The sequence below is a fragment of the Hyperoodon ampullatus genome (genome assembly GCF_949752795.1).
Source record: "Hyperoodon ampullatus genome assembly, chromosome: 3".
Taxonomy (NCBI): domain Eukaryota; kingdom Metazoa; phylum Chordata; class Mammalia; order Artiodactyla; family Ziphiidae; genus Hyperoodon; species Hyperoodon ampullatus.
Genome location: NC_136916.1, coordinates 5,710,133 through 5,733,681, shown reverse-complemented (window position 1 = coordinate 5,733,681; position 23,549 = coordinate 5,710,133). Strand labels below are relative to the sequence as shown.

General features: G+C 45.2%; 1 protein-coding gene across 4 annotated transcripts in view; it reads right to left on the bottom strand.

Moving 5' to 3' along the window:
* RSU1 (Ras suppressor protein 1) overlaps positions 1-17,391 on the bottom strand; it is a gene marked incomplete at both ends in the record, with an annotated part of 196,290 nt that extends 178,899 nt beyond the window's left edge. For all 4 annotated transcript variants that reach the window (XM_079700872.1, XM_079700873.1, XM_079700875.1 and 1 more), the window contains one exon: positions 17,280-17,391. In XM_079700872.1, the coding sequence (XP_079556998.1) occupies positions 17,280-17,391 (112 nt within the window). The remainder of the gene's footprint in view (positions 1-17,279) is intronic.
* Between the last annotated feature and the right edge of the window lie 6,158 nt (positions 17,392-23,549).

The window sequence follows — 23,549 nt, the reverse complement described above, 5'->3', positions numbered from 1 at the left end:
TTTAAAACAGACACAGTCTTTTTTTTCTTTCCTTCTTCTTCAGCATCAAGTAGGCAGCGTGAGGAAAGAAAAGTAAGCAGGATGAAATCCACAGCACCAGATGATGACATGGCAGACCTACTTTCAAAATAACCCACCATATCACAATGATGTGGCACACTGCAAACTGTCTCTCCAGTTTTCAGTCTGGCAATCAGAAGCAAGTTACGCCTCTGGTGGCACTTTAGAAAGGATAAAACGTTCTAGCTTCACAGAATGACGTTTCTATCCAGAAGGAAAAAACACAGCCAGGATGAGACAAGGGGAGTGAGACTTGGAAACGCACACAGTGATATGGGACTTGAAAGTTTCTGCCACCTTGTCTTGTCGCAGGTCACAACTGGGCATCTTTGGGTTCCCGACGAAAGATTATAGAACACTGGCCATCAAAACCTGAATTGTAACCGTCAGTTCATTTCACAGGCTGCGCTCCCATGGAAGCAATCGGAAAGACACCGCTACCTTCAGAAGACAAACGGTTTACTATTTTTTTTGGTCTTGTCACACGGCATGAGGGATCTTAGTTCCCCCACCAGGGATCGAACCCATGGCCCCTTGAAGTGCAGCGTCTTAACCACTGGACTGCCAGGGAAGTCCCTAGTTTACCCCTTTTTGACAGCTCTTGAGCTACCAAATATTGCAGTGGGAGAACAGCCATACCCTCTGGGATGTCCAAAGAAGGTCACCTTTGACTTGTGTTACAATTCCAGGGTGGGCAGCCTTCAAATTCGGTGCAAGTCTGCAGATTACACTGCAAACAGTACCCTCTGTGAATTCAATTCCTCCCAAAGTTGTTGACTACAAAGAAGAATTCACTTGAACTGAAAATACAGGATGGTCCCAAAGGCTTTTCCATTTGGGCTCCCGGTAGGCTAGAAACAGCGACAGCCCTAAGTAACCCGGATTCAGAGACTCGGCGGGGCTGCAGGAGAGGCCGCACGTGAGCACCACGCAGCCACGCTGACCACTCTGGGTCCCGTGTCTCCAAGATGCGTGATTAAAATGCCTGCCCGCGTCACACGCTGAAGTTACTGCACCCCTGCTAGAAGGATGCAGATTCAGATCTTCTTCAGCGTGCAGCTTCTGACAGTATATTTAAGTGAAGGCAGACAATAAAACGTTTGAGACCAAGACATAATACAAATATCGTATTCATCAACACACCCAGAATCATAAAAGAACATTTCTTTTGAATTTCGTTCATAATTTAAAACTTCAGGGGGAAAAAAAATCACCAGGGTATGAAAGCTTTCCTTTCCTCCCCAACCAACTACTGTGGTGAGTTGGAAACTCTATGGTAGCAAGTTTTCAAAACTGGTTACTTGACTGAGTCCTATTTGCAGATAAATGGTCACTCAGCATAATTAATTGCTTTTTCATTCAACAGAAAGCAATTTATCATATAGGATGATTTTTAACAATGTGATACGTCTGCCTTTACGTAAATAAGAGCAGAGAATTCACACGTGCTGAGAACCCCTATGAGCTGGTCACTGACTGAGGCTTCGGTGTCTACTGGGACATTAAGTCAAAAGACACTGGACCCAAGGCACCGTGTTACTGACAACATGGAGCCCACATCCTCCCCATCCAAACACATCACTTTACAGTCTCTCCTTCAGGAAAAAGGACAAAGAAAAAAATTTTAATTCTGAAGATGTCTGGGAGAATTAAAGAGGAGAATACAGTGAGCTACCAAAGGTTCACGGCTGTTCACTGCTCCTGGGGAATGAGGAGGAGGACGTGAACGAAGGCTCCGGGAGTTACACACTGTTTGCAGGCGCTGGACTTAGTTATGTTGACAGAGAACACGCGCGAGACACAAGTACTGCCCTCAAGGCGCTCACTCTGCAATGAGGGGAGGCGATAAAGAACCACGACACAAGGCAGAATGTCAGCACCACAAGGAGGCAAGCGGATTCGAAACTCCCGTTAAAAGGGAACTGCTGCAGGGCTTCCCTGGTGGCGCAGTGGTTGGGAGTCCGCCTGCCGATGCAGGGGACGCGGGTTCCTGCCCCGGTCCGGGAAGATCCCACATGCCGCGGAGCGGCTGGGCCCGTGAGCCATGGCCGCTGAGCCTGCGCGGCCGGAGCCTGTGCTCCGCGACGGGAGAGGCCACAGCAGTGAGAGGCCCGCGTACCGCCAAAAAAAAAAAAAAAAAAAAAGGGCAAGTTGGGGCTTCCCTGGTGGCGCAGTGGTTGGGAGTCCGCCTGCCGATGCAGGGAACACGGGTTCGTGCCCCGGTCTGGGAAGATCCCACATGCCGCGGAGCGGCTGGGCCCCTGAGCCATGGCCGCTGAGCCTGCGCTCCGCAACGGGAGGGGCCGCAGCGGTGGGAGGCCCGCGTACAATCAATCAATCAATAGACAAATGCTGCAAAGTTTTTTCAGGGTGAGTAAGAGCTTCCAGGTCCAGAGTCAGTTTTATTCTATATCTACATTCCTACCTTCTCCCCCGAATCCAGCTTTTTTTTTTTTTTTTACTTGTCTGTATCGAATAATTTTTCTAGCATAAACTGTTTTAATTGTGTAACCTAAAATAGGTGTACTTTTAGAAATCAGTTACAGGAAAAAGCTTCAGCTCCTCAATTTACAGATAAGGAAACTGTGGCCCAGAGGTAAAGTGATTTTTCTAAGGTTCCCCACAAACTCCCCACTCCCGCAGAATCAGAACTGAGACTCTAACCAAGGTTTCCAGATTCTACCTCTTGAGCTTATTCTTCCTAAACTGGAAAAACAATATTCACACCGCGGGGGAGTGTTCTTTTCAAGATGGTGGAAATGCCTATCAATAAAGAACATAAACCTGAGTGGAAAGTCCTTTCTATCCTGAATAGATATGACAGTTACATAAAGGGCCTCAAGCACAGCTAGAAAAGCAAGTTTCAAGCAGTGCGAGACCCGGACTGTAATTCCATGAGAATACTGAGGAAAATGAAAAATCGCTGGATTTCTCTAGAGCACAGTTCCTCATGTTTAAAATGAAAAGCTGAATTAAATTATTTGATTCTGTGAGAAACACAGAAGAGAGAAGAAAAGAAAGAACTAATATACATGTAATGCCTCCTACATCAATATGCAACACTGGAGACTTTATAACCACTCATTAGAATAAAAAATGTTAAAATATAACAACTGACACTGCACAAACACAAAGGATCATGAGAGACTACTAGAAGCAACTCTATGCCAATAAAATGGACAGCCTGGAAGAAACAGACAAATTCTTAGAAAAGCGCAACCTTCTGAGACTGAACCACGAAGAAACAGAAAATGTAAACAGACCAATCACAAGCATTGAAATTGAAACTGTGATTAAAAACCTTCCAACAAACAAAAGCCCAGGACCAGATGGCTTCACAGACAATTTTATCAAACATTTAGAGAAGAGCTAACACCTATCTTTCTCAAACTCTTCCAAAATATAGCAGAGGGAGGAACACTCCCAAACTTATTCTACAAGGCCACCGTCACCCTGATACCAAAACCAGACAAAGATACCACAAAGAAAGAAAACTACAGGCCAATATCACTGATGAACATAGATGCAAAAATCCTCAACAAAATACTATCAAACAGAATCCAACAGCACATTAAAAGGATCATACACCATGATCAAGTGGGGTTTATCCCAGGAACGCAAGGATTCTTCAATACACGCAAATCAATCAATGTGATACACCATATTAACAATTTGAAGGAGAAATACCATATGATCATCTCAATAGATACAGAGAAAGCTTTCAACAAAATTCAACACCCACTTATGATAAAAACCCTCCAGAAAGTAGGCATAGAGGGAACCTACCTGAACATGATAAAGGCCATATACAACAAACCCACAGCCAACATCATTCTCAATGGTGAAAAACTGAAACCATTTCCTCTAAGATCAGGAACAAGACAAGATTGCCCACTCTCACCACTAGTATTGGACATAGTTTTCGAAGTATTAGCCACAGCAATCAGAGACGAAAAAGAAATAAAAGCAATGCAAATCAGAAAGAAGAAGTAAAACTGTCACTGTTTGCAGATGACATGATACTATACATAGAGAATCCTACAGATGCTACCAGAAAACTACTAGAGCTAATCAATGAATTTGGTAGAGTAGCAGGATACAAAATTAATGCACAGAAATCTCTTGCATTCCTATACACTAATGATGAAAAATGTGAAAGAGAAATTAAGGAAACACTCCCATTTACCATTGCAACAAAAAGAATAAAATACCTAGGAATAAATCTACCTAAGCAGAAAAAGACCTGTAGGCAGAAAACTATAAGACACTGATGAAAGACATTAAAGATGATACAAACAGATGGGAAGATATACTATGTTCTTGGACTGGAAGAATTAACATTGTGAAAATGACTATACTACCCAAAGCGATCTAAAGATTTAATGCAATCCCTATCAAACTACCAAGGGCATTCTTCACAGAACTAGAACAACAAATTTCACAATTTGTATGGAAACACAAAAGACCCCGAATAGCCAAAGCAATCTTGAGAAAGAAAAATGGAGCTGGAGGAATCAGGCTCCCTGACCTCAGACAATAATACAAAGCTACAGTAATCAAGACAATATGGTACTGGCACAAAAACAGAAATATAGATCAATGGAACAGGACAGAAAGCCCAGAGATAAACCCACGCACATATGGCCACCTTATCTTTGATAAAGGAGGCAAGAATATACAGTGGAGAAAGACAGCCTCTTCAGTAAGTGGTGCTGGGAAAACTGGACAGCTACATGTAAAAGAATGAAATTAGAACACTCCCTAACACCATGCACAAAAATAAACTCAAAATGGATTAAAGACCTAAATGTAAGGCCAGACACTATCAAACTCTTAGAGAAAAACATAGGCAGAACACTCTATGACATAAATCACAGCAAGATCCTTTTTGACCCACCTCCTAGAGAAATGGAAATAAAAACAAAAATACACAAATGGGACCTAATGAAACTTAAAAGCTTTTGCACAGCAAAGGAGACCATAAAAAAGACAAAATGACAGCCCTCAGAATGGGAGAAAATATTTGCAAATGAAGCAACTGACAAAGGATTAATCTTCAAAATATACAAGCAGCTCATGCAGCTCAAAATCAAAAAAACAAACGACCCAATCCAAAAATGGGCAGAAGACCTAAATAGACGTTTCCCCAAAGAAGATATACAGATTGCCAACAAACACATGAAAGGATGCTCAACATCACTAATCATTAGAGAAATGCAAATCAAAACTACAATGAGGTATCACCTCACACCAGTCAGAATGGCCATCATCAAAAAATCTACAAACAATAAATGCTGGAGAGGGTGTGGAGAAAAGGGAACACTCTTGCACTGTTGGTGGGAACGTAAAGTGATACAGCCACTATGGAGAACAGTATGGAGGTTCCTTGAAAAACTAAAAATACGACTACCATATGACCCAGCAATCCCACTACTGGGCATATACCCTGAGAAAGCCATAATTCAAAGAGTCATGCATGTACCACACTGTTCACTGCAGCACTATTTACAATAGCCAGGACATGGAAGCAACCTAAGTGTCCATCGACAGATGAATGGATCAAGAAGATGTGGCACATATATACAATGGAATATTACTCAGCCATAAAAAGAAATGAAATTGAGTTATTTGTAGTGAGGTGGATGGACCCAGAGTCTGTCCTACAGAGTGAAGTAAGTCAGAAAGAGAAAAACAAATACCATATGCTAACACATGTATATGGAATCTAAAAAAAAAAAAAGGTTCTGAAGAACCTAGGGGCAGGACAGGAATAAAGACACAGACGTAGAGAATGGACTTGAGGACACAGGGAGGGGGAAGTGTAAGCTGGGACGAAGTGAGAGAGTGGCATGGACATATGTACACTACCAAATGTAAAATAGATAGCTAGTGGGAAGCAGCCGCATAGCACAGGGAGATCAGCTCAGTGCTTTGTGACCACCTAGAGGGGTGGGATAGGGAAGGTGGGAGGGAGACGAAAGAGGGAGGAGATATGGGGATATATGGATATGTATAGCTGATTCACTTTGTTATACAGCAGAAACTAACACACCATTGTAAATCAATTATACTCCAATAAAGATGTTTAAAAAATGTTAAAATAATAACCACAACCGCTAATGTTTACCAAACACTTAAAATGTGGCAGCCACAGTTCTAAGAACTTTATTACCTCATGTATTCCTCACAATAACGCTAACAGACTGCACTATTATTCTCTGCCTCCCTCCTAATTTTATTTTTCTTTTTTTGCATTTTTTTAAAAATTTATTTTTGGCTGCGTTGGATCTTTGTTGCTGTCCGCAGGCTTTCTCTAGTTAGGGCAAGTGGGGGCTACTCTTCGTTGCGGTGCATGGGCTTCTCGTTGCGGTGGCTTCTCTTGTTGCAGAGCATGGGCTCTAGGTGCGTGGGCTTCAGTAGTTGTGGCTCACGGGCTCTAGAGCACAGGCTCAGTAGTTGTGGCGCATGGGCTTAGTTGCTCCACGGCATGTGGGATCTTCCCGGACCAGGGCTTGAACCCTTGTCCCCTGAATTGGCAGGCGGATTCTTAACCACTGTGCCACCAGGGAAGCCCGCCCTCCCTCCCTCCCAATTTTAGGTGAGAAAAATGAGGCCCAGAGAGGTTAGGTAACCTGCCTGAGGTTTCAGCACTAGTAAGTAGACAGGACCCTTTAAAAGCTGTTTCCCAACAAGAATCTGATTAGTTCTGACCGTATTTTTCTACTAGGCAAATACAAATAAGATAAAAAGGAGCCTTAGTCCACTGGTTCATTTTTTCCCCCCAAATGAAGATGGGCAACGTCACACATGCACACCCTCCACTTCAGACCAACCGCTCTGTTCTCACCTTCCCTGTGTCCCTGCCAACAGAGAAGGCCGCTGCGTGGGAGCTGAGGGTGGGCTTCTCTCTGCCCCCTGCTCAACCTCCCTCCACGCTTCTTACCCTCAACCCAAGAGCCATGCTTTTCCCTGGTGGCTTCAGAAGCAGGAAGAGCCGGAATCTCTGACGTTCTTCCACAGGGCCGGGTGGCTCTCCGAGCTCAAAGTGCTGTAGGTCCTCTGACAGGCACCACGTGTCTGAGGGCCGCTGGGCCACCAGCCGGCACCCACACCCAGCACGCGATGTGGTCTCGCAGGCCGCCCTGCATTGCTTTTGCCCCGGCCATCGTCTGCTCCCCCCAAGCCACCCCTTACCCTGACCTCCAAGGGCTGCCCTGTCCAGTCCCAGATCCCTAGTCTACTGGACTGACACCTGTCATCAGCTGCCCCCCGCTCAAATCTCGGTACCTGTTTTCTGATCATCCACGGGGTCCCCCTCCATCTCTTCCCACAATCCTGCCCCAGCCTCTGCCACCAGCCTCTCTCCCCGCCTGCCACACACACAGATCCAGCAAACAGATGTGCCCCTGAGGGCATGCACGCCTCCACTCCCGCCCAAAGGCCCATTAGACTCTTCAGCCCCAACCCCCCGCCCAACCAGAGAACAGCCTGTGCCTCAGCGTAACAAATGCAAAATGTCCTAATGACGGATCCTGAGGATCATTTTGAGGTACCTACTCTGCTACACAGACGTCATCTTTTATTTGAGGGGCAGCAGATTTTTCCCATTTTATCAATGAGGAAATTGACGTACAAAGACAGGAAGTGATCTAAGGGCATGTTACAAATAAACAGCAAAGTGGGATAATTAATATAGACCATGGCTCCAAAGTTGGTGCTTTGAGTCAGGACACAATACTCTCTCCTTATATCAACTCTAGAGGTATTAAACAACACCCAAACAGGAGGCTTTACCACAATGAATCTAAACAAAGGTGTCTTTGTTATATTAATGAGGTGACTTTCAGAAGTTTCTAAAGGATGGGGGCTGGTTGCCAGGGCTGGAACGTTCAGTCCCACCCCTGGCTAGCCTGTTCTTCCTGACTTGATCTAGAGATTCAGTGCAATCCCAATGAAAACCACAGCAAGTTTATTTTGTGAATGGCGACAAACCGATTCTAAAATTTATATGGAAAGGCAAAAGACCCAAAATAGCAATAAAATATTGAAAAAGAAAAACAAACTCAGAAAATTGACACGTCCCAACTCAAAACTTACTATATAAATCCACAGCCGCCAATAGAAAAAAACAAAGACATCACTGGAACAGAAGAGTGCCCAGAAACAGACCCACACATATACAGTCAACTGGTGTCTGACAAAGGAGCAAAGGCAATTCAATGGAAAAAGGATAATCTCAACAAATGGTGCTGGAATTTGACATCTACATAAGAAAAAAAAAAAGAATCTAGACACAGAACTTACATCTTTGACAAATATTGACTCAAAGTGGTTCATAGTGTAAAATGCAAAAGCATAAAGTCCTAGAATACAACACAGGAGAAAATCTAGGCAGCCCTTGATCTGGTAATGACTTCTTAGATACAACACCAAAAGCACTATCCAAAAAAAAAAAAAAAAAAAAGGTGTTAACTGGCTGGGACTTCATTAAAATTAAAAACTTCTCCTCTATGAAAGACAATGTTAATAAAAGGGAAAAACAAGAGCCACAGGCTAAGACAAAATTTTTGCAAAACACACATCTGATATAGGACTTCTTTCCAAAGTACACAAAGAAGTTTTTAAATCCAACAATAAGAAAACAAACATCCCAATTAAAAAATGGGCCAAAGACCTTAACAGACACCTCATCAAAGAAGATATACAGAGGGCAAACAACCATATGAAAAGATTTTCCACATGACACACCATTGAGGAACTGCCCATTGAAAACAACATACCGCTACACACCTATCAGAATGGCCAAAATCCAGAATACTGACAGCACCAAATATTGACAAGGGTGTGGAGCCACAGGAACTCTCATTCACTGCCTGGGGATGTACGAAATGGTGCAGCCACTTTGGAAGACAGTGGTTTCTTATTACACCAAAAATACTCTTACCTCACGATCCAGCAATTCTGTTCCTTTGCTCACACAAAAATCTGCACATGGATGTTTATAGCGGCAAACTGACAAAATGTGACAGCAACCAAGATGTCCTTCAGTATGTGAAAGGACAAAAAAACTGTGGTGCGTTCAGACAATGGAATTTTAACCAATAATAAAAAATACGAGCTATGGAGCCAAGACAAGACACAGAAGAAACTTACACTCATATTGCTAAGTCAAAGAAGGCTTTCTGTAAAGATTATGTACTATATGATTTCAACTATATCACATTCTGGGAAAGGCAAAACTATAGAGTTGTAAAATTTCAGTGGTTGCCTGGGGTTCAACAGGAGGTAATGAGGAAGAGAGGGAAAAACAAGTAGAACACAGAGGGTATTTAGGACAGTGAAACTACTCTGTAAGATATTATGCATCTGTTAAAAGCCATAGTGTGTTACAGCACAACCAGGGGACAACAATGTAAACTGCGGATTTTAGTGAATAATAATGTATCAATGCTGCTTCATCAACTGCAACAAAAGTATCACTCGAATGAATGCCAGATGTTAACAACAGGGGAAACTTTGGAGGGTTAACAACAGGGGAAACTGCTGTAAAAAAAGTGAAGTATAATAAAACAAACAAAAAAAGGAGGAGAATGGGGATAGAATACGCACAAAACGACTCTTTTCAGCAATACCAGCGCTGGTAATATTAGCATTACTATTTGTGTGCAATGTACCAAATAAGTAACTGTGAGATAGTCTATCATCATGTGTATCTCTGACAATCAGGATTCTCAGAGTGGAAGAAAAGTAGAGACTAGTGTGAAGGAAGTTAAATAAGAGACTTACAGTCCCATATTTGAATTGGACCTACCAGTATGAACTCGTTAGATATTTTAATCTTCATATATGTGTATATATGTATCTGTATATACCTACAGATACATATATTGCATATATATACACACATATGTGTGTGTGTGTGTTTGTGTATATACTGGTTTTTTTTTTTTAGCTCTGTCTGCTAAAAATGCCTAAAGACCATGAACGACCCAGGAAAAATGAGCACCCCTGGAGCCCAGATTGTGGTCCCAAAATATTGCCCACTAAGACAGACAAACAAAAACAGGGTTTCTATGAGGACAGCTGATTCCAGGTCCAGGATGGGAATTCGCAGACACACCGGGAACAGCTTGTTACTCTTTGCTCACGTCCACTGGATGGGAAAGCCAACGACAAGAGGTTCCCACAGGCTGAAAATGAACAGTCTGCACTTGAACAAGGACTGTGGCTGCGAGGCGGTGGTGTGCATGGATGAAAACATATATATATATATATTTTTTTTTTTTTTTTTTTTTTTTTTTTTGCGGTACGCAGGCCTCTCACTGTTGTGGCCTCTCCCGTTGCGGAGCACAGGCTCCGGATGCACAGGCTCAGCGGCCATGGCTCACGGGCCCAGCCGCCCCGCGGCATGTGGGATCTTCCCGGACCGGGGCACGAACCCGTGTCCCCTGCATCGGCAGGCGGACCCTCAACCACTGCGCCACCAGGGAAGCCCGAAAACATATTATTTTAAAGAGCAAAATTTCTGACACCTGCTTCCATGTTCAGAGTTTCCCCTTGAATTGGTCTGGGGTGCAGCCTGAGCACTGGAATGTTTAAACATTCCCTAGGTGAGTCTAAAAACCAGACAAGTTTGCCAGCAGCTGGTATAGACGATACCGATCTGTGAGCAAGCTAATTCTCAGAGAAGAGCTGGAGGTGTGAGTCATTTCTCTGGGAAGAGGCCGGTGCGCTGAGTGAGCACCTCGTGAGGCCTGGCCAGCACCTCTGCTCATTCTGCATCAAGCACGTTCAGCCTTTGCCGGACATCTAAGTTTCAAACGTCTTCCCCATTTTGGTGATTCCTGCCTCCATTTTAAAGCGTACACAAGAGCACACCCCATGACTCAGTAATTCCACCCCTAGTCTGTAACCAACAGAAAGGAAAATGTGTGTTCACATGGCCACAGCAGCACCACGGGGGACAGCCCTAGCCTGGGAGTGACACGGACATCCATCAATGGCAGAACGGATGCCTGAACTTGGCAGTCACACCCTGGATCTGTAACCAGTGTCACAACACGAATGAAGCTCGTGAACAAGATGCTGAGCGTAAGAACCAGACAGTGAAGAGTGTGCACTGTGAACCCTCTTTCCTTTGAACGATGCACATCGACAGGCAAAGAGAATCTATGCCGTCAGTCAGGACCCTGTCCTGGGGGGCTAGTGCCTGGGACATGCCCGCTGTGTTCTGTTTCTTGCTTTGAAAATCTGTCACACTGTACAGTTACATGTGCGCTTATCTATAGGAGCACTTCAGTAAAGGCTTCTTGAAATGGATTTTTTTTAAAGAGTGTGTTAAGTGTTTGGGGAAGAAGCAGCTTCCTGTTTCCTCGGCCCCGCGGGCAAGAGCAGGGGAGGGTCAGCATCCCTGAACGCATTCCTCAATGGATACAGACTCAGCAGCCCATGCAGGGCAGGGACGCGGCTTCCGGGACCAGGCCGCCAGGAGGCCCTCAGGGGATGCTTGCTGAATTAGCGGCTGTGCCTTCATACGTGCACCTGGCTGTCAAAAACGTTAGTGACATGAGTAAGGCAAGGAAGCATGAGCAGGGGCTTCCCTGGTGGCGCAGTGGTTGAGAGTCCGCCTGCCGATGCAGGGGACACGGGTTCGTGCCCCGGTCCGGGAAGATCCCACATGCCGCGGAGCGGCTGGGCCCGTGAGCCATGGCCGCTGAGCCTGCGCGTCTGGAGCCTGTGCTCCGCAACGGGAAAGGCCACAGCAGTGAGAGGCCCGCGTACTGCAAAAAAAAAAAAAGCAAGCACGAGCTAACAACACAGCTTCTGGAGTCTGAGCGCCTGGCTGCAAATCCTGACTCTTGTCCTTCATCCTTCCAAGGTCAACCTTTCCACTTGGGCTATTGATCCCACTCTTTTGTTCCTTCTTTGCTGTTGTTTCCCAACAACTATCCTTCCTCTTTCTCTGTTCAGCCAATCAACCATGTAACCAATTTTTATCCGGAAAGTTCATTTAGAGGAAGCAGTGTTGCACAATGGTTAGGAGCACAGATTATTGGCCATTCTGCCTCATTAGCTCTGTGTTCTTGACCAAGTTATTAACCTCTCTGTGCCTCATCTGTAAATGGAGATAATAAAAATACCTCACAATGCTGCTTTGAAAATAAAGCTGAAAAACACTTAGTAAACACAATTCAGTGAGTTAATATACATTAAAGGTAGTGAGCAGGGCCTGACACATAATAAGTGCCATATTTGTACCCGTTTGTAGAAGTAGTGGCATATTATGCGAAGCCTTTTTAAATTAATAGTAAAACATTTCAAAGCAAGCTTGTGACGTAGAGTTGCCATCCCCAGAAGTTATACAAAATGAAGAAAGGGAAGCTCAGAGAGGTATAGTATCTTGTCCAAGATCACCAAGTTAGCAAGGAGTGTGGCCAAGATTCCAAAATAATTTTTCCTTATTAATAAGTAATAATTTTTACTTATTAGCGTGTGACCTGGAGCAAGGTACTTAGGTTCTCAACGTCTCTGTGCTATAAACTGGGTGATAAGGATGATGATGATGATGATAAGAATCCTAATGAAACCGTGAGGCTTAAAGGAAATAATCCACATGGAGAGCCACGTACAATGCCCGGCACACGTGTGCGTGTGGATTAATATTCACTCCATATAGAAATTTTAAAATTATCTATTATTTTTATCCTTTTCTAATAAAGAGTACACAATTTGTAGAATACGTAACAGGTTAAACAGGCATCTTTCACAAGGCCTGAAGACTGAAATATTTACAGCTCTGAAAAATCAACTATGTATGTAAATATCTGCAAAACAGCCACTTGTACACTGAGGGTGTACACCATGTCACCAATCTCTGCTCTGTGCTGTGCTCTGAAAAACCAAGAGGCCAAGACCCCCTCCAGTTCACTAGCTGGTCTGAGGTGTGCCTTTCATTTGGCCCACCTTACCCTTAAGAACTATTCTGAGTCTGGAGGAATCGTTAACAGGTACACAGAGAGACGTATTAAATGAAAGGCTCTTTGTGACGTACCGGTAAACTACAACTACAGTTACCATTTCATTCAACTCAGGTTTATTCTGTTGTGATGCATGAACCAATACTGCCCCAAGAGAACCTTCACCAGCACCATACTTCATAGAGGGTTTTAAGCTACTGTTCTAAGTTTAAAGATAGAAAAAAATGAATTAATGTACAGTATAAAAAATCCCACATCTGCTATTAAATCCAGTTAAAATTAATAGTCTTTCAGAAAAGCCTAAGGAAATGGGGAGGGTTCAGAGTTAACCCTGACCAGATAGAGACCAAGTTGCCTCTACTGTTTTCTTCGACGGCTAAAGCCCTGGAACAATGTGATAAACCTAAGCTTCCAAGCTGGCAGACTGGAAGAATGATGCATTTTCTTAGCCTAGCACAGTGTTGTTTTTTTGGTTTTTTTAATGCCACGGTTTATTTCTGGACTCTCTATTCTATTCCATTGGTCTATATGTCTGTTTTTATACCCACACCACATTTTTTTTTTTTTTTTTTTTTGGCCACACTGCGCGGCATGCGGGATCTTAGTTCCGCGACCAGGGATCGATCCCATGCCCCCCTGCAGTGGAAGCATGGAGTCTTAACCACTAGACCGCCAGGGAAGCCCCCAGCACAGTGTTTTTAAAGAATTCTGAAACTGACTGGCATGAGGTGAGGCCCACCAGCCCCGCTTAGCCCTGGAAGGCATCACTCCTTAAGGCCTGAGCCGGGGTGGGAAACCACACCGCACAGGGTTACAGGACAAAGCTGTCGGTGTGTCTACCGTGTGACGCTGGGGCTTTCTCGACCTCCTGACTGCTCATCTGTAAGACGCTGATGCTGATCACCTGCACCAAAGGCTGACGCGAGAAGCGCTTACCACCACGTAAGCACTCACGTGTGCACCATTCAGAATCTCTGATGCAGACGTGATGGGCTCAGCTGCGGCCCCCTCAAGTCCTGCGTTGAAGCCCTCAGAGTGAAACTGCATTTGGAGACAGGACCTTCAAAGAGGTGATGAAGTTACAGTGAAGCCAGAGGCTGTGTCCCTCTCTCCTGTGCTATGCTTTCTACCCCAGCGCACCTGAATTCTTAACTGAGGACAGCAACCTTCTTCAATAAATTGTTCCCAAATGCCAAGTACAGAAATAACAGAGGTGCGCACGCAGGGCCCAGAAAAGACGTTTAAGCCAGGCTGGAGGGGATGGTGGGTTAAAATTTAGTCCTGGGGAGCTTCTCGGAGGAGGTGACACATGTGAATGGAGTCACATGGACAGAAAGTCATCTCTTTCCTCAACAAGCATTAATTCACATGGCTGGGAGGAGGGAGGCTGGAGAGAGAAAGGGTAAGGACTGCCCAGGCCAAGATGTTTAAAAACACAAAGGTAGGGCTTCCCTGGTGGCGCAGTGGTTGAGAGTCCACCTGCCGATGCAGGGGACATGGGTTTGTGCCCCGGTCCGGGAAGATCCCACATGCCGCGGAGCGGCTGGGCCCGTGAGCCATGGCCGCTGAGCCTGCGCGTCCGGAGCCTGTGCTCCGCAACGGGAGAGGCCGTGACAGTGAGAGGCCCTCGTACCGCAAAAAAAAAAAAAAAAAAAAACTATGGGAATCCTTATACTACAGCTAAGGTGATCATGGCAAATACTTTAATATATAAGATATTAAACTACATAATGTTATGTACACTACTGATAAATGAGCCCCAGTGGAGGATGGGATCCTGAAGGCATCCTGGGAGCCTCAGATTCCAGAAGTCGGGGAGTTTTAGCAGAAAGCAGGGACTCTTTCCTTGGGTCTACCACACTCCAGAGGCCTGAGGAGGTGGGATTTCCAAATTCACTTCCACTAAACTCCCCAAGAAGCACTCTTGCTCTTCCTGAAGTGACTTCTTTGGGAAAACAGTAAGAATGACCTCGCTTTTCAGCACCTAATATTACACCGGAAAGAGCTCTTTCAGGAAGCAAGTGGCTATCTTTTCTTCTTCAATAAAAGCCAAGGCTTCAAAGAGATAAAGCAACTGAACTGAAATAGCCACACCACTCTCCCTACTTATAAATATTACAGAGAGAATCCTCTTCAAAGCTGAGGAGTATACAGTTCCTCTAGTGAAAGCAACCTTTTTTCAAGCCCATGAGAAAGAGCCCTGAGGGGCAGAAACCCATGGGACCAAAGGGCACAGCGGAGCCAGGCCTCCTGCTTCCATCCTCTTCCCCCCATCCCCTTCCTCTGACGCAGCTGTGCCCCCAGTGACCATCATGATCCCAGCACGGCAGGGGCAGTACGGGGACCCATCCAGATCTGCAACTGCCGGTCCATCACCTGAGACACCTGCTGCCACCAAGAAGCCACGACGACTGAGAGAGGCCAGCACAGACCAGGAGCCTGAAATGCTCATTCGTACAAAAGCTAAACTTAATGGCAGGTGTCTTCCTAAGGATTACCAAACGCAAATCACCTACAGCTTTTCATCCCCTTGCCTTTTGCAGAGATGTATCAATGGCACCAACCCCAATCTCTGTCCCAGGCGCAAACCACGGATTCACGGTAACTTTGACTGTGCTCTCTCCAGGCCTGACAAGCAACCCGTCATCTTTTAGGGTCTCCTGGACATCCCCCCTTCTTCTCCAGTGTCACATCCTGGTCTGGATCTCATCAGCTCGCAGGCCTAATCCCTCTTTCTCTCCTTCATCCGTCAAACATTTCAGAGCACCTACTGTGTTCCAAGCACTAGAATAAACAAGGCACACAGGAATACTGCACTGCTTTAGTTCCCCTGGGCCTCCCAGTGGGGAAGAAAGACGCCTGGATTAAGTACACATCACAATCCTGTGTAACAAGCGTCATGAAGCGGGATTTCCCTGGTGGTCCAGTGGTTAAGACTCCGAGCTTCCACTACAGGGGACACGGGTTCGATCCCTGCCCGGGGAACTAAGATGCCGCAGGCCCCGCACAGCGCAGCCAAAAAAAAAAGGGTCATGAAGCAAAGTGTGTCCAACTTCACTGAGAAGGCTTCACACAGGCTGTAGCATCTGAGCTGACTCTTGACAGGTAAGTAAAAGGATCTGGGGTGAAGGGGGTGGACAGGGAGGAAAGGATACTTCTAAAGGCACAAAGACGGAAAGGAATGCCCTGGCTCAGAAAGGACCATCAGTTCATTATGGCTGGGATGCCAGATGCATGCAAGGAACAGGCGCTAAGGTAGGCTGTAGTCAGATTCAGAAAGGAACAGGTCACCGCAAGGAACATGGAACATTACCATTGGTAATGGACAACCAGAAGGTCCAAACTTCAGCCACAATCAACCTGAAGAAGAGCTTGATTTCACCTCTAATGTGTTGGAATTAACTGTCAATATCTAAAAATTAGAAAATTTTATATAAAAATCTGGATTCTTGGCTTCATAGAAAAAAAAACAAAAATCTGGCAACACTGGGCCAACATCCCCAAGTGGTGACAACTGTTTGGATCTAAGCAGCAGGTGTAGCAGATGCCCCCTTCAGATGAGATACCTATTATGGAATTCATGACCATCCTCACCTGGCCCCTGAAGACATCTGAATTTGCAATCCCCGGTTTAAAGGAGAGAGTTGCAATAAGATGCACGTTACAGGAAAGCAACAGGGGCAGTAAAACTGGAGGCAAGAGGGAAAGTCAGAAAGACACAATAGCACAGGGGGGAGGTAACAAAAGCCTGAACGAAGTGAGGACAATAAACCCAGAAAAAGGTAATGAGTCAAGAAATGTTTAACTAGCTCCAGGTGCAAACACACTTATCAGGTCATTTCCGTGGGGCATTTGTTCAAGGCTACATAGGAGACTATATTAAGACTATATTAATGGAAAAATAATTCAGAACTAATTTTCCATTAAAACACCAAGTGGCTCTTTAGTAAACTGTGTGGTAAGCCCACCCGAAGGCCATCAATCAGCCTGGAGAACTGATGAGGTCCAGCAGCCACGGTCCGGGGATACTTAACCTGGCTCGTGTCCGTTTTCCAGCTGGGACACAACAAACTCTGACCGCAAGCTTTCCGAGCTGAGCCCTCGACAAGTGCTGTTTACAAGCAGCCAAGCAGCGGGTGGGATGTAAACCACTGCAACGTCTCGCACCGCCACCAGCAGTGACTTCTTAAACTCGTAAACCCGTCCAGCTCCTCCGAGGGGAAGGCCCTCCGGAGAACTTACACAAGCCGTTGTTGACGTCCAGCATGTTGGAGATGCCCCGGTCACTCATGTCCACTTCCGGCTGGTTCTTCTCCCGGCTCTCCTCCACCAACTTTTTCAGAGACTTGGACATGACCTGTACCAAACGACAACAACAAAGCACGTGGGCGACGGCCAGGAGGGTGCAGAGAGAGAAATGAGGAAACCCCCGGCTGGCACTCTCCAGTTTTCCCCTGGCCTTGGAAACTGGGCACCCGCAGGCAGGGTCCAGGGGCAGGGAGGGGGATGGGGAGGGCGGGACAGGGAGTGGGAAGGGTCCAGCACCATTCCCGCCGCGGAGAGAGAAGCAAACACAAGGGTAACGCCACACACATACTCACTGCGGAGGTTTGCACCTAACAGGCTGCGCGTGGGAACAACAGGCTGCTGCAGGGCTCACTCCGGCGGCGAAAGATGCACTCGGTCTGTGCAAAACGAGCACCCGAACGAGGAACACGCCCTGTCCCGGCACTCGGCGCAGGCGCACACCAGGCCGCTCTCAGCTCCTCGCCCTGCCGGCGCCAGACCGTTCCCTAATTAGGAGAACAGTTTACTAGACGCGGCTTAGCGCGAGACCCCGCCCACAAAAGAAAGCGTGCCTCGGGGCCGACCATTCACGTTTGCTGTTCGGCCTCGAGACTCCGCCCCACCCGAGGTTAGCTCCCTCCCCGTTGGAGATTCCGACTGGACTGGAGTCGGCGCGTGCGCACTAGTTCGGCGCAGGCTCAGTTTGTAGGTCGAAGCCAGAGTGGTGTGGGCGGAAGCCGGGAAGTTTGGGCAGCGCTTGCGAGGGGATGGCGGTACACCAGGATGGGCCCCGGGGAAGCTACAAGTAAATTTTCTCTCAGTGTGCTGCTTCTTTAATTGCGGTTCCACTTACTGGAAGTTGCTGCCCTGAGTCCCTTCCCCACAGGTTGTACCTCCCGCTATATTGTGAGCTCCTCAAAGCAAGAACTTGGTGGTCTGTGTGTCCCCGGCGCCCAGGTCGCAGTCACGGACCCCTGGGTCACAGGAGGGGGAATATACCAGATAAATACGTGACTTCTCTGTTCTTATGATGTGACGTAGCTTAGTTCGCTTTCTATTGAATGATGATTTTCTTATACAGTTTTGTTCTTTTTACTAGAATTTCTGTTTTCTTTTTCTTCTTGTAACCTTTAAGCTTTTTCATTACTCGCTACTGCTTGAAATCCAATGACTTCTTTTTTTTTTTTTTTTTTTTTTTTGCGGTACGCGGGCCTCTCACTGTCGTGGCCTCTCCCGTTGCGGAGCACAGGCTCAGGAAGCGCAGGCTCAGCGGCCATGGCTCACGGGTCCAGCCGCTCTGCAGCATGTGGGATCTTCCCAGACCGGGGCACGAACCCGTGTACCCCGCATCGGCAGGCGGACTCTCAACCACTGCGCCACCAGGGAAGCCCCGCCAATGACTTCTTGAAGACTTTAGGAACCTTCTAATTTACTGCTCTAACTTAGACTGATCCGTTCTGTCCTTCCAGCTGAGAAGTTATCTATAATTTCTTTTCATTTGGTCCCTGGGTTGAGACAGACATTTCTTGCAGGCGTCTTGCTGGAGTAACTACCCTCAAGTAACTTCCTCTAGAAGGATGTATAGGAGGCACACATTTTGAGTAGTTTTGCATGTTTTTAAATGTCCGTATTCTGCCCACACCTTTGAGAATTTGCCTGACATGGAATTCTAGGTTCAAAAGAAATTTCTCTTAAATCTCGATGGCATAGTTCCACTGACTTTTACTTTCAGTATTGATGCCCAGAAACATATTGGTCTCCTCACATCTTTGCAGGGAACTATTGGTTTCCCTTGGGAAGCATTTGTGATCTTTTTATCATTCGTCATGTTCTGAAATGTCACCATAATATCTCGGGGGGGGGGCTCTTTTCTCGCTTAATCTGTTTAGGGCTCATTGGGTTCTTTTCAGAGGATGATTCTTTTCTCTCTTCCTCTCTGGAAATTGTTTTGTTTATCCTTTGAAATGTCTTTCCTGCCATTTTCTCTGATTTATCACCCCTTCTGGAAATCTTATTGGATGGCAGCCTCCTGGGCTGGTTTTCAATAGCTGGGCAATTTTGTTCCCTCATGTATTTCCTTTTTTGTTTTGTTTTGTTTTTCAACTTCATGTTCTGGGAGATTTTCTCTATTTAATCTTCCAAAGCTCTATTAAATTTTTAAAAATTATTTTGGCTATTAATGAAATATACTTCTTAAGACCTCCTTCTTGTTTAATAGCGCCCTGCTTTTGCTTCATGAATGCACACTCTTCTCAAATATCTCTGAGGATAACAATTTTTAAACCTCTCGTGTTTACTAGGTTGTTTTCTCATGTCCCTTTCTTGTTAGTTTATCCCGTTCTTTCCCGTTCAGGCTGCTGTAACTCTCCCTCTGTCTGGTGATGCCTGGTTGTCCTTTTGTATTTAAGCATGAAGTCTGAGCTGATTTTTCTAGATAGCTGGTGTGGTTTCTTTCTTCCTCTGTTGTTGATGTATATTTGTTTCCCTCCTAGGTCAGCATTAAGTTTCCCTGGGCTGTGTGTTAAGTTTCTACAGAGGTTAGAACCCAGTTTTATGATCATCACAAGGCTGCCTTCCCATGCTTGCAGTCACTTCTGGTTTTCCAGAAATTTGTTTTCACTCCCTTATAATCTCCTTTCATTCTCTTCACTTTTAGCCATACAATTCTTAATGAAATGTGTCCCTAAGTTCCAGATTTTTATAACATGGAAACAGGACCAGCTTCCTGGATATGCAAACTGTGTGCAGTGACACGAAGCTCCAGCCTTAGATGGGCCCCATAGTTAGTTTATTGTTTTGCTATCATCAGCTTGAAATGGTTAATAATTTTTGAACCAGGGGCCCTGCAAATTATGTAGCCATTCCTGCAAGGAAAAGTCAATATTTGTCAGAGCTAAAATCCCCTCTGCGGTGTCACGGCCAAGTGCACCATGCTCACACACAGCATGTGCTTCAATACCTCCCTCTGGCAGAATATGTACTATCCCTGCCTTTGAGTCCAGAGGGGGCCAAGCAAAGACAGAGTATGGAAAATGCCTGGTCCCCATGAGGCACTAAAGCCGAATCCTCCGTCTGTACCCTGACACCGAATTAATTCTCGGAGACAGAGTTTCGGGTGAAGTAGAAAAGAATAGCTTTAATACTTTGCCAGGCAAAGGGGGCCGCAGTGGGCTGGTGCCCTCAAAACTGTGTGTCCAACCTGGAGTAGATATCGAGGAGTTTTATAGTAATGGTTCAAAGAGGGTGTGGTCAGCTCATGGGCATTCTTCTGATTGGTTGGTGGGGAAGTAAGTGGGAGTCGGCATCATCAACCTTCTGGTTCCAACTGGTCTGGGGTCTCCGTGCTTGTGGGCAGCACACAGTTAACTTCCCCAACCTGGAGGGGGTTTCAGTATCTCCAAACAGCCCAGAGATATTGTGATGTGCATCCCCTGGCGGGGGTGGGGTGGGGGGAAGACCAGGACCCTGCCCCAAGGCTGCACTATTGTTTCTTTTGACTGTTCCTCCCTTCCCTAACTAGCAACTGTTTGAACCTGCCCATTGGAGCTCAGGGAAGGTCTTGGAGGCTGAATGAAGTCTATTTCCTGTGATCAAGAAATGGGGGCCACAGGAAGGCCTTCATGCCCAGGAGCCTCATAGGGTCTTGCTCTGTTTCAGCACTCCAGACTACGACAACAGTGGGTAAATTCACGTAAATTATTACATAAATCATTCATTTAAAAAATGCCTTTGTCTCCAATAAATTACTTATGAAGAAACATATAAACTTACCAAGTTAAAATGTGAAAAGCAGGGAGTTCCCTGGCGGCCTAGTGGTTAGGATTCCAGGCTTTCACTGTTGTGGCCCGGGTTTAATCCCTGGTTGGGGAACATCGTGCTGACCAAGTGGCACGGCCAAAAACACAGAAAGTAAAAAAAAAAAAAAAAAAAAAAAAAATTGAAAAGCAAATTTCTCATTAAATATCCAAAAATTATCATATCATTTTTATTCCAATAACTCCCCCATTAAATTGATAGCCATAGTGTGACTTGAGGTCTCAATAGGTTAAACGTTTTCTTCCGTTAACGGTATTTTTGACTCTGTCTAATCTCTAAGTTTTTACTAAAATAACAAGAATTGCATCAGCATTTTTTCTAGGTCATATAACAGTGACAGTCTTTTTTAATAATGTCACTAGATCTATGAAGATAGTCAGGCTGTCATATTACTAAGCTCACACTTAATCCCTCTGGCAGGATGGGAGGCACTCCCTTTGGCGGTTGCTGCGGTTAAAATCACATTCTGTCACTCAAGTTTTACAAGCTTTTCCGCACCTCATTTTCCTCAACTGTAAAATGGAGGTGATGGCTCTGAGTATCCCATTTCCACGAGTGATACGAGAAGGATGCCTGGCAGAGAGCGAATGTTATATAGATGTTAGTTCTCCTTTCTCTTAATAAAAGTAACGATGTTACTACTGCCTAGGGGAGTGTGTGGTGGATTTTTAACACATTCCTATTAATTAAACGGAGTTGAAATTTAATAGGAAATGTGGACAAGTAGAACCCAGAACCTGGGCATCTCCTAGCCCCAAACTGTCATTGGCCCCATCCATCCCCTGGGGCATTCTTCACCAATGTCTGAAGTGCCGGGAGATTCCTGGCCTGTGGTGGCCTCTGGCTGAGTTATCCCAGGCAGTTCCCTGAAGGTCAGATAAGAGATGTGGGAACAGCTGTATATGTATGACTGATTCACTTTGTTATAAAGCAGAAACTAATTAAAAAAAAAAAAAAAAAAAGAACTTTAGACAATGTGACTTATCCTAAAAAAAAAAAAAAAAAGAGCAGCTCTGGCCAGCAATGGCTAACGTAACCGTAGCCGGTGCTGGGTGCTGGCCAGGCTGTGGTCTGTTCTCCCTGCCAAGGCCCAGTTCTGTAGGCAGACGGGAAAGGAGAGGGGGAGGGAGAGCACGTGGTGAGCGGCAGCCCAGCTCCCCGACCCCTGGGCTCCGTCGGCTTCCAGGTAAGACGTCCCCTCACCACCCGCCTCTGGACCATTCATTGTCTATCATGGCGTTTCAGATTCTACGTATGGCCTACAGACATAAGAGGAAATATTCTTATTTTCAGTTTTCAGCGTAAAAATGACATACTAATATTGACTATGCTGTCTTCATCTTGGTAGATACACTTTCCAGATATTCTCATGGGCCTCCTAGGAACCATGAAAAGGACTCTCTCTGAAAAGGACTCTTGTCCTTTTACTGTTACTCTAATGATGCAACCACAGGTCAAATCATCTCTTACTGGTTGACAGCTGCATATGTTACTCTTGCTTTCAGATAAAACAACTATTTCATAGGTTATTGTTCAACTTTCTCCATATTCTGTAACTTTGTGATTCATTTTTAGATAAAAGAGCTAGGTCTTATATCTACGCCTATCAAACTTCATCTTGAGGGTTTTAGTCCATTGTTCCAGCTTTGTCAAGACCCTTGGGTTTGATGGTCTCTTCATTGCGTTCACTGTTCTTTCCAATAGAGTGTCCTCCATAGAGCTGATGCATCCATCCATGGTAGAGCGAAGGTGAGAATATCTCATTTATGTGGCTCTGTAGTCTGTGCAGAGATCATTTCCCTGGCATTTGAGTAGTACAAGAAGATGCAGTTACACATTCGATAGCGTCTTTCATTCACTGGGCCCCATGTTCTTCTTAGTAAGATTTAACTTTGCATATTTAACCTAACGTCTCTTGGTTAAAGGCAGCAGAAAACGTGGTCAAAGCATTGCTTAACTATGTATAACTTCGCATCTCATGTTGTTAAACTGCGAACAGACAACAGTGGTACGTACGGAAACCGCAGCACAGAGAGTTAAGGAATTTAACTAGAAAGGCTAAAATTCAAACGCAGGCAGCTTGGCTCCAGAGTTCCTATACTGAAGGACTCATATACTTTTTTAAAATGGAAATATTCAACTCGAAATTTTACACATACCCCATAGTGAAAGACAAATTTTAATGAGTTAAAAAAATAATGCAGCATCACTGGTTACATTTCAGTAGTGTTTATCATCCCCAATTTGACATTCACAGTGAAAATGGTACTTCTATCTTATTAACCTTAGAAAATGTACAGCACACATGCCATAATCATTTCCACCCCTTTAAGGGATTCTAGAAAATTTCAGCTCAAAATATTAGATTAAAGAAGCTACATTCTACATGCAAAAAAATGTATACAAATA